Genomic DNA, 12350 nt, shown 5'->3' with positions numbered 1-12350 from the left:
GGTTAATTGATAACTCTAAATTGTCCGTAGGTGTGAATGTGAGCGTGAATGGTTGTCTGTCTCTATGTGTCAGCCCTGCGATAGTCTGGCGACCTGTCCAGGGTGTACCCTGCCTCTCGCCCAGTGTCAGCTGGGATAGGCTCCAGCCCCCCGCGACCCTCAAGAGGATGAAGCGGTTAGAAGATGAATGAATGAATGAATGAATTTGGAATAGGAAACCAATAACTGTGTTTTCTGTAATGATACTGAAACTGCTGATCATTTATTCTTCCAATGTGTGTATTCTGAAGCTTTATGTAGGCCTACAAGACTGTCTTTCCCCACATGTTTTTCAACTTAAAAACTTCTCTCAAGAGGACATTGTTACAGGGCTCATCATGGACAATAGCATGGATAACTTTCTGGTTAATAACATTCTTATACGGAAGGTTTTATTTACACAAATCTAAATATATGAAGGTGAAACCTGGTCTAGTGTATTTTATAATAACTTTATTATTTTAAAGCCCTTCAGCCCGTGAAAAATAAAAAATGCAATGAAAATGTGTGTATGATAGATGAAAATTATTTACAAAAAAGCCCTAGCTTTTAATTTATTTTATTATTATTTATATTTCATTATACATGAAGTCCAGATTTTTTATGCAGCTTAATACTTAAATCTCTTGTCTGTTTTGATTTATGTTTTGCTTTTCTGTTAATCTCTCGAGACAGATTCTGCAATTTACATTGTAGAAATAAAGGAAGAAAAAAAAAAAAGTTTTTTTTTTTTTTTTTAACCGATGGATTTTCAGATTGCTTTTCTGTATGCTCCATAGACTATATAAATAAGGTATGCTCCAAATCATTTTTGATCTAATGCAAAGATGTTCAAGCCATATTATTTGTGCAGAAAAATAGTAAAAAAAAAGAAAGCAATTTCCCTCTCGCGACTCCGCCCTGGCCACGCCCCCTAGCTATAACCAGACACCGACTGTATATTAACGTTTACTTGTACATTTCCCGGTAACTCCCAAGCAGCTTTCATCAGTGACATTATCAGCAACGTAAGTCCGACTTTTTATGTGGCCACTCCTCAGTTACAGTTAATACATACGAATTGGTTCATGTTACTCGCTAATAAGCCAGTTATCTCATTTGGCTAATAACTGCTTTAGCTAACGTAGCAGTTAAACGGTTGGTACTAATCTAACGTTATGGTTAAACTACCGTTAGCTAGCTAGCGTTAGGCTAGTAGCTAATGTAGCGGCCGCTTCGAAGGGCCAAAAACATTTGTAAAAGAAAAAATGAATTAGCCTATGCGCAGCGGTAGTTAACAGGTGAGAGTAGTCTGATGTAATTTATCAGGGGCGTTTCTAGAATTTGAGGATTTAGGGGGCTTAGTGCTGTTCTCTGTGGGGGGGGGGGGGGGGGGTCTGCAGGGATTCTGCCCCTGGAATGTTTTGCCAATGAACAAGCTTTATTTTGAATTATTTTTTAAATATACTTATACTGCATCTTATTGACCCTTAAAAACTGTTTTTACATTCTGGATTAATTATGAATTGTGATTTTGAAAATGTAAGTAGTTGTTGGTAATTAGTATTGAGTAGAAAAGAGACACTTGGAAACTGCTATCATTAAAATTTAGAGAATTTTGATGTACTTGCACTTGAGTATTTCTATTTTAATTGTGATTTTAAAAATATTAGTAGTTAGGCATTACAACTGAGTTGAAAAAATGAATGCTTTGTAACTGCTATCATTAAAATTTAGAGAATTTTGAGGAACTTGTAGGCTACTTCACTGCTGGATTTCATTTTTACGTTACTTTATGCTTATATTATACTACATCCCAGAGGGAAGCATTGTACTTTTTACTTTAGTTACTTTGAAGACTTGGATTATTAATACAGAACACAGTCAACTAATCAATGATGATCTATGATTATAAATTAAACTACCCAGCAGTATACTATAAAGTCTTTAACAATGAAGTGATTATTGGTGCGCTCTCTCTCTCTCTCTCTCTCTCTCTCTCCCATGATCACACAAAATGCGCTGCTTGAATGACACAGAGACCCTAAAACTTGTGTTTTTGATCAACAATATTATTTTCAGGGGCTTTCATGCCTGAACAGACAGACAGATTATTAGATCAGGGGCTTTTTGTTTTATTATGAGGCCTACTCTAATTTTTAAAATATATGTATAGCCTATGTATATTGAGATCATGGACTGTTAATAAAACATTCAGGGCTGAAGCCTCGGATGCCCAGGCCTAACAATGCCACTGTAATTTACTGTATGAATTCATTAGAGTCAATGTGTGATCCAGATAGGTGCTTCCATGTTGGCGGGATGAATATCACAGAGCTGGACACAACACAAAACAAACAGGAATATATGGACATTGATGGCCATTCTTCAAATGAGAAGGACCGTAATGTCAACCCTGGCCCTGCAGGGACTCCTTTATGGAGAAAGTCCTCTTCAGATGTCAGTCTGCCGAGGGTAGTTCCTCATCCTCACCATAGTGACCAGCCAGGAATGGAAGACCCTCTCACATTAAGGTATAATGTTTATTCATTCACTAAACAGTTTTTTAAAAAATCATTACAAAAATTACTCTCAAAGTGATGCTGCTCTTGGCTACGCTGTTCTATGTCTATTGTTTTAAATGCTTTTACACTAATCTAAACAGTGGATGTAAATTTTACCTTGACTACAATGAATGACCTAATTGCAGGTTCCACTGTCCATGTCCGTCCACTCAGTGCCAACTGTCCCACTCGGACTACCTCACGGAGCCTCAGTCAAGTCAATATGACCTCCTCACTGGGTAAGTCATCATTCATTTAACAGTAGCCTATATCCTACTGAAGCAAGTTCTTTAACTGAATAAATTACACAAAATGGAAAGTACCGGTTCAATGTCCTCTCCAGCAAATGGTAAAATGTGCCAATCAGCAAGTTTTGAACTACAATTGTTGTTACTTCTGCACCATCTGGTGGTGGTACAGGACACAGGTGCGCTGACATGAGTGGGCTGAAAGGAGAGATGTTCCTATTGACTTATTTCCCTGATGCTTAAACAGAAGTTTCAACTTAGATTAGTGGACAAGTCTTACCATGAGAAAAAATAATTTAATCTGTAAGGTTAGACATTGTCTGAAAAAAATATTGCTTATTTCGTAATAGCCATATGAAATCGTTAATCACATTTTTAAATGACCAAATTCTATTTTAAATGCTGATAAAATTTGTCGCACTTTGCATTGTGAACATTGCACATGTTGTGACAAGCTTGACAACAACTCATTAAATAAAAGTTAATAAATAACATATAGCATATAGGGGAAAATGCCCCCACCCCCTCAATTCCTCTCCTAACCAATATATGGCACTAAATCTACTCTCAACACATGTATTGAATGATTATGCTCTAGTGAATGGTGACATTTCATCAGAACTGCTGCATTCTTGAGATTTATTCCACCAGAACCGTTTTAGGTTTAACTGATCTAATTTTTTGTCACTGGAAAATAGTGATGTATGTACTTATATTAAGTTGTGCATAAAAAGCTTTGATATATATATATATGATGATGATGGGGGATTTGTGGGAAAAGTCATTGCATTTATTTTTAAAGAAAAATACATTTTTCTCATTTTAAGCACAAATGTAAAGTTAGATCCTTACACAGTGGGCAAAAACCTCCAGGGGCCTCCTGCCCTGAAAATATAAATTAGTTAGATTATGTAGTAGGTATATGGTCGTATACTTTATATAGGCTAGTTCATATCTGCATCAACTATTAGTATAGTATTGTAGTGTTAAATGCTCTGGGTATCCAGCAACTGCTACCACCAGCTTCTCCTCCATTGTTTACCAACTGAAAACTACTTGTTGTGACCACCACAGAAGGCCTGCCTCTCAAATCATCCAATAGGACAATGGGGAAAAAAGCAAAGATGAAGTGGGAAGTTTTTTCGCTCTTAGTTGAAGGTTTTTCAACTTGAGGAGTTGTTTTATTTAGTTAGATAGTGCCTCCATGATCTCGTGGCAAAATAAACTTGAATTTGCGGCCCAAAACCCTTGAATTTGCAGCCAATTTAGTAAAAAATTGCGATAAAAATTGCGGCATTTTTATGTGATTTTTTGCGGGAAAATGTGTCAAATGACAAAAATTGCGGCTAATGACAAAAGGAGAAAAAAAAATGTGATTTTTTTAAACTACTACCTCCAAAAAAAATAAGTCGTGAGCATTTGCTATAATAATCATACTGAATTTTACAAAAATAGCTGCAAATGTTTTTTTTTATAGTTCTCTTTAGTTTTATGTAATTAGTTTCAAAACATGGACTCCAATAATAATAACTCCAAGAATCCTGAGTGAATATTGTAGCTCTCAGACCAATGTGACTGTAAAACAACATGTAAGCTACATCTTCTGTAAACATAACATTTTAATACATTCAACACATATTGTATGCATTTAAACAGTGCAAATTCTTATGTCAGTACAGAGCGTTTTTCCATACTGCAATGCCATTAGCACGATTTGATGACACGTTTGATGACGTTTCAAATGACGTCACATGTGCGACCACTTCTGGTCTGCCGGAAAATGCGGAAAAACGCTAAAAAATTGCAGGACTTTTGAAAAATTGCAAGCCCCCGCAAATATTGCGGACTTTCGTTGAATTTGCGTTAATTATTGCAATCGCAAGATCGCGATTTTCTGGAGGGACTGGTTAGATAGCTGGTTTTGTAGCTCAGGGGCGTCTTGCCCCGGGCTTACAAGATTTTCATTTTTTATTTTTTATATCTATAACAATAAAATTGGCTACTCTTCCAATTTGTTTCTCCCAACAGTGTGTTGATTAATGCTTTTTTATCCTGCAAATGCTGAAATCATTTCCAAATATTCTTTAATTTTGCAGTTAATATACTTCTTTCTTAAATAGGGGCATATATTCCCCCTTCTTACCCTAACATTTTCATTAGACAACACTCATCCACCCACGCTGAAACCCCTCAAGCGAGCGCTATTGTTGATCAGAGCCACTGGTTAGTTCTGCATACCGAAACTCCAAACTCCAAACTCCAAACTCCGTTTTTTCCTCTGGCTATCTTAACAAGTTTGACTGACTAGTATTTCTGGTGCAGACTAGCAATGTTTAATCAACTAGTTGTCTCTTCACACACATCCCGAGCTGAAAGAATCAAAATTGCACTAGCTTTCCCTGGGGTTGTTTCATTTGCCATCAGAATATATAATTTTGATATCTTCTATAAATTATTAAGAATTATTAAGTAAACCAGCAGACTGGTTTCCATATTAGAATTATACCAGTTCTGCAGGGGCAACAATGTAAGATGACTGTTTTACCCATGCCTGAGGATGTACAGACCTCTGTGGGAGGGAAAAGGTAAAGTTACTTGAGATAGTCTTGGTTTCCTCAGAACCGTGCCTGGTCCACAAGACAGCAGCCATCACAGCTCAGTTTCTGCTCCTTTGTTCACTAAAGAAACCATCCTCTGCAGCATGATGCCAGTAAGTATTCAGAATCATTTAACCATTTTCATGGATTATTAAAGAATGTATACATTGCTTTTTTGTTTTTATGTGTTTGAGTGTGTCTCATGTGTTCGTAGAGAGACTTACATACCCCTTTAACCAGCATCTGTGAACCTAAAGCCATGACTCATCAGCAGTTTCAGGAGGTACTGACTGAATTTACATTACAGATACAGCAGCCATGAGTTCTAAGACCAGCACAGTGGAAAACAGATTTTCATTTTGATTCCATTTAACATGAAAAAGAATGGATCACATCAAGTTTAGTTTAAGTCAGCTTGCATTTATATCTCTACAGTGAAATAGAATTCAGTCATGTCTCCTGGTATATGAACTTGAGGGAATGTGAGGGAAATTGGTTTCCTAATCAGATTAAATAGGCTGAGAGGGAAGTTGATCCAGCCTGGGTATGTAAGTATGCATGTCCAAAATACACTGCTTAAAAGAATTAAGGGAACACTTAAATCACACATCAGATCTTGGTGAATGAATTATTCAAGTTGAAAATCTTTACTGATGTACATTGTATAATTTGTGGAAAACAAAATGAAGTGACAATGGTCAATGGAAACCAAAATCATCTACCCACTGAGGGCTGGATTCAAAATCACACAGGAAAAAAATTTGCGATCACAGGCTGATCCAACTCATGTGAATTTTATCACAACTCATAATGTGACTCATTGATGTGTATGGCCCCCTCTGTATGCTAGGCTTGTGCCGGTTTGAAAATTTTATAATTGATTTGATTTAAAGCCAAATATCAAACCGAATTGATATATCTAATTATATGCCTAATTCTACCAGTGGGGGTCGCATTTGAGCTTTTTCTCCCAATTAAAGTCCATTATAGGTGTAATGCGCCTCAGATCCACTAGGTGGCAGTAATGCTGTGTTAACCACCAATACACACAAGGTTAAATAAGAAGAAGCAGAAGGACAAGAAGTCATTCAGCATTGGGAGAATGATGAGGTGACATATTTTCCGCTGAAAGAATGTCAGTAAATTCACTGACTGGCTTCAGGGCTCTGTTGATCGACTCCAATACATCGAAATCTTGCCAATTTACCGTGGCACGGATGTGCCGGTCATTACTTTGAACACACCTGATTACATGAGCCTGCTCCAGGATTCGCTCAGTCATTTTTTGTTTGGAGCCCCAGCAAGTTGCACACTCCTGTTGGATGATAAAATAATAAAATAGACTAGTAATAAGCCCATATTAGGTTGGATTGGTATTAACATAATTGTTTGTTTAATCAAATTTATGCACACATCAGACAGCCTTGTTGTATAGCCTATTCACACTGTTATGTACGATGCACACTTTATATGCACATTGTATGATGCACACTTTATATTTATTTCACACTTTTTATTTATTTTATATTTATTTCTCTGTAGGTCTACTGCTGTTTATTGATGCTTATGAACATGGTAGTTAACATTACCATGATTAGAGACTTTTGAGGTAGCTGGAGCTCTTGCTGTGCCATTTTTAAGTCTCTTTTCTTCTGCCAACTGTGTAAAAATTGGCCGAGGATGCTGTGGCAGACCCCCATGGCTCTTCCGTTCGTTGTTTTTCATCCTTGAGTGCGTTGGTCACGGCTAGGTTGAGGTTATGGCGGAAGCAATTTAGCCACAGCCAGTCCAATTTCCTTATTGCGACTACGATGTTGGCACCGTTGTCAGTAGTTACTGCTGACATTTTGGCTGGATCCAGTTGCCATTCATGCATGGCCTCTGGTAGTGCGTCACCAATATTATCCGCAGTGTGGTCCTCAGGGAAGAAGCTCGTTTGGAGACATTTTGATAACATTTTCCATTCTTTTTTGTCAAGGAAATGAATGGTCAGTGACATGTACAGTTTAGTATCAGTGCTTGTCCACATGTTTGTTGTCAGTGAAAAGTGCTGGCACTCCGAGATCATAACTTGAACCTCGTTTCTCATTTTATTGTACATGTCAGGAATGGCAGTTTGTGAAAAATACTTTCTATCTGGTAGAACATACCGACAGTCGAATGCCATTAGGAGTGCCTTGAAGGACAGCTTTTTCACGGTGTTGAAAGCCACCATCTCTTTGGCCAGGTATGTTGTTACTGCGTTGGTGCACTCAGTCCATCTTGGAGTATCTCACTTGTATTTTGTTACCTTAGCAAAAGCTCCTTGAATGGATATTTGAGCAGCAGTTGAGGTAGAGGGTCCCCCTCCCCCTTTCGCTGCAGGCCCCATTTGTGCAGCCAGGAGGGAATGGTACTTACGCAGGTGATTGTGTAGATTTGTAGTATTTCCACCTTAGGCTTGGACCTTTTTTCGACACTCTTTACATGTCGGCTCATCTTCATTTATAGGGTCACCTTTATCATCTGCCTCAAATCCAAAATGTTGCCAGATTGGCGCAGTTTTTGTTTTTTTAGACACTAGCTCTTTCAGTGGCATCCTTTCGTCATCTCTGAAGTAAACAGACAACGTGTGCCCTTTGAACCCCTCACTCACACCTTTCCTCGCCCCCAATGAAATTTGATCTCCTACAGCAGGCAGTGGAGCCGGAGACCCTCTGAGCAGCCACAGTATTAGAGACAAACTGCAACATTTGTTGCTCTGCTACATTTATAAACAAACATAAACCTTAGACCTTAAGTTGTCATCATAATGAATATTACTATGCAAGACAAGTTGAATATAGCCCTGTGACACGTCGCTGATGTTATCTGAAAAGTCATGTGTTTTGTTTTGGTTTTTTTCCTTCCGGTTTTGCCGGTTGACACAAATTAAACCGACTGGAGCTCTTAAACCGGATTGAACCGGTTAAACTGGAAATTGGCACAAGCCTACTGTATGCACTCACATCTGAGCATCCATCTGAGGAGTCAGTGGATGGTGTCTTGGGGGATCAGTGAGCTCCTGGACATTTTGTGGCAGTACTTGGACATAATGTCCCATAGGTGCTCAGTTGGATTTAAGTCAGGGGAACAAGAGGGCCAGTCAGTGGCATCAATAGCCCCTTTTCCACCGCAGGAAACGTTTATCATTTACCCGGGATTTTGAAAAACCTTGGCGCGTTTCCTGAACAGCTGAACGGCCTCGGTCAAAACAAAGTGAAGATAACTCGAAAATTTCTCGAGTTGACGGCAGCTACACTTGTTACTTTAGGTGAAATTAAACCTTAGCGAGTAACACATGTGTAACACATGTGTTACTCGCTGTATGTATTTTTTTTACATGTATTTTTTGGTTTATAATGTGAAGAATTGTAAAATGTCCCTTTTACAAGGTAGTTCAGACATCGACAGTGACGATGTGTTGTTGAATGTTTGCATCAAAAGTTCGTACAGCTCACTCAGTGTGATGATCTGAGTGACTGGAAAACCTATTCAGATGGCACACTCACCCATTCAGAAGGAATGAAAAGATTCATGGTAATGCTAATTATGTGTTTGAGCTCTCTCACCTTCCAAGATAAACAGGACCACATTATGTCGCGTGCAGTGAAAGTACCACGCTCCTTTTCAGTTAAAATCTACAGGCTACGTGCAGCTTGACCTTCGTTGTGGCTGCATGTGAGGATGAAATGCCGATTTCAGCCTGTGATCTCTCAATGACTGACTGACAGCCTCATCGAAGTGACATTTTACAATTCGTCAAATTTTAAAATCACGAAATTCGTCAGTTTAAAATATGAAGATTTGTAAAATGTCACTTTTACGAGGTAGTTCAGACATCGACAGTGACGATGTGTTGTTAAATGTTTGCATCAAAAGTTCGCTTGGGTTCGGTTCGGGTTCAGTCCACTTGACATGCTGCTTGGTTGTGCTATGGCCTATTCTAGTGCTGGAATTTGTTATTTACGTGACAATGCCTGAAGGCAACACAGGCTCCGCTCCATTGAGTTGTACACAAACTCAATGTGCTGTGCTGCGGGTTCTGGGCGGCCCAGTTATAATTGTCTCTGTTGGGTTCCATCAGGAAAATGTGGCCTGAGCCGTGCTCTAGTGTGCTCACCTCTGTGTGTGTGTGTGTGTGTGTGTGTGTGTGTGTGTGTGTGTGCGTGTGCGTGCGCGCGCATCGGGGCAGAACCATGCGCGATACGGAGAGCAGAGGATAATTGTAAATGGGGTGGACAAGTTTCTGTCTCAGTGTGTTACTGGTGCAAACGGATGTGGTGTTTGTTGAAAATACTCCTGAGTTTCTCAGATACTCCTGCGGCATAGGGAATGACGATGTTGTTTTGTTTTTGTGTCTCTTCCTCTCTGTCTGCTCCAGGCCTTTTAGAGGTTTTTGCAAAGGCCCAGTTGGGGTAGCCACAGGTTTTAAGTGCTTCCCTAATGTGTTCCTGTTCCTTCACCTTCCCCTCTATCCTAGTTGGCACCTTTTCAGACCGATGATTAAGTGTCCTGATGCAGAGAGTCGCAATACAGAGGGCAGAGGAGAATTGTAAACGGGCAACCATGTAGAGACAGAAATGACATGCCGTCATGTAAATAAGATAAATAACACTAGAAAAGCACTCAGAGAGTGCAGACCTCTGCCAAGTAGGTGATATCCCCCCCCCCCCCCCCCGCATCAGATTTTGCAGCCTGCATCACAATTAGGTTAACTGCATCACTATCATTATTGTTAGGTTATATATGCCTTCACCATGGAGACACTGTGGTGTATTTATTTCATTTTTATTTTGTACCAACACAGAATATAATGTTTTTTTGTATTTTTCACTTTCTTTTTTTCCAACACAGAACATTAATTTCCACTTTAGAGTTACAACAATATTTAGCAAGTAAAACAAGAAGTGCTTTCCGGCCACCAGATGGCGCTATTTTCACCGTCTTTAGAAATTGGAATTGCTGCTGAGGCTGTCAACCGATCACCACCAAAATCTTATCATCTGTTCCTTGTCCCATTATCCGCCTTTCCTGAAAATTTCATCAAAATCCGTTCATAACTTTTTGAGTTATGTTGCAGACAAACAGACCAACGCTGGCGAAAACACAACCTCCTTGGTAGGTAATAAGGCTATTTAGTTAATATAACGGTAGTCTCCATTAAGAGATAAGCGGGGGGGGGGGGGCAAAAAAAACAAACAGCAGTGCCGGTCATATAGGGTAAACACTGGATGTGACGTTATGCGATTGAAGGTAACGTGAATAAAACTTTCATACATGTTCTCGTCCGTAAACATGATTTCTGCCACACCATGTCAGATAGATTTTCCTTGGCAATAAATGACCATACTTTACTTCACAAGGTCATCAAAGTCCGTCTTTTGTTCATGTTTTGATTGAAAAAACAGCATAAATTAATACTGTTGGTGTAAAACTTGTACAGAAAATACTGACCACAGTCAATTTTGTTTTTGTCTATTTCTTTTGTTTTTTGTCAGCTCAGACACTTCCAAAATGTTTTAAACTGTCGGCACAAAGAGTCTGGCATGCTCCTGACTAGAATTAATTTTTTTTTTACCTATTTATTGTTTTATGTATTGACATTTCTTCTTCTTCTTCTTCTTCTTCTTCTTCTTCTTCTCCTCATTAAACTTTGCACATGCATCAAAACTGGAGAAAAGTTTGATATTTATGGGTCTCGTGCACAGATTTGAAAAAATGTCTCAGTAGCACCCCCTACAAATTTTCAGTGAAGCAGCCCCTTTGTATGTTTAACCTATTTTAAATTAACTGCGTAATTTTTGTGCATTTTTGGCCATTTCCAGGGGTTATATTTTAATGAACTCCTCCTAGAGATTTAATCCCTTTGACTTCAAGACCTTCAACATGAAAAATTACTCAAAGCTTGAGTTTTTGTCGAATGGTGTAAGCGTGGCAAGGCATCATTTCTATGTTTCTCCAAGAAACAGGAGTTGGTTTATGAGGCCTAATTTCCATGTTTTTCCATGTAAGAGGATGTGGTTTATAACTCCAAGGTACATCATCAAATCTGCCCCAAACTTCATAAACTTCAACAGCATGACTCCTGAAATAATGGTATTATGCTCAAGTAAATAACATGAATATTATTTTGTCAGCAAACCATTTAGATGCCAGCTTATATTGCCAGTCAATATAATATGCCAAAACCATATTCAGTGCAACAGTGAATAGTAAAAATATAGGCCAACAGCAACTTCAACTTATGTGAACCTGTTTCAATAACATCAGTCATTGACAAAGTCAAGTCAACTTAGACAGATAAGAGACGTATCCTGACTTAACAGTAACCTAACAGACAGCAAAATTCACTTACACTTTACAGAATAAAGCTGTAGTGCCAACAAGGCTATTATAAGGCTATTAAAACTACATAACTACATGAGAGAGCCATTTATGTCAACTGCCAGTGCCTGGTGTTCATGTGTCTGCAACTTGTTACAGGCTGGTGATTAATAATAATAATGAATAAATAGCATTCTTGTAATGTAATCCCAAGGAATATGCAAATAACTCAAGTTTATATATCACCAATGATATGCCCTACTGTAGACATTTTTCTGTACCTTCTGCCAATTGCCCTGCACTGGCCTCTCCTTCTGAAGCACCAGCAGTACTAGTACCAACACCACCTCCACCTTTACATAGCAAACATAGAATTATAATTTTTTTTGCATACACTATAGTTTATACTTTATACAGTATAACAGTGAATTTCTTACTTGATTGTCCCTCGCTGGGACGGTTCGCAGCCGAGTGTGAAGCGGCTGGGATGAGAATCAGCACCTCCAAGTCTGAGGCCATGGTCCTCAGCCGGAAAAGGGTGGATTGCCCACTCCAGGTCGGGGGGGGAGGTCCTGCCT

General features: G+C 38.8%; 1 protein-coding gene across 1 annotated transcript in view; it reads left to right on the top strand.

Annotated features, from left to right (window-relative positions):
• The window catches only part of LOC126407426 (uncharacterized), a 45778-nt gene that overhangs the window by 15230 nt on the left and 18198 nt on the right, over positions 1-12350 (top strand). The window contains exons 3-5 of the mRNA XM_050072300.1: positions 2318-2552; positions 2729-2821; positions 5450-5540. Of these exons, the coding sequence (XP_049928257.1) occupies positions 2318-2552; positions 2729-2821; positions 5450-5540 (419 nt within the window). The remainder of the gene's footprint in view (positions 1-2317; positions 2553-2728; positions 2822-5449; positions 5541-12350) is intronic.

This window comes from Epinephelus moara, chromosome 20, assembly GCF_006386435.1.
Source record: "Epinephelus moara isolate mb chromosome 20, YSFRI_EMoa_1.0, whole genome shotgun sequence".
In the NCBI taxonomy this organism is placed as follows: domain Eukaryota; kingdom Metazoa; phylum Chordata; class Actinopteri; order Perciformes; family Serranidae; genus Epinephelus; species Epinephelus moara.
This window is presented reverse-complemented; position numbering and strand designations above follow the sequence as displayed.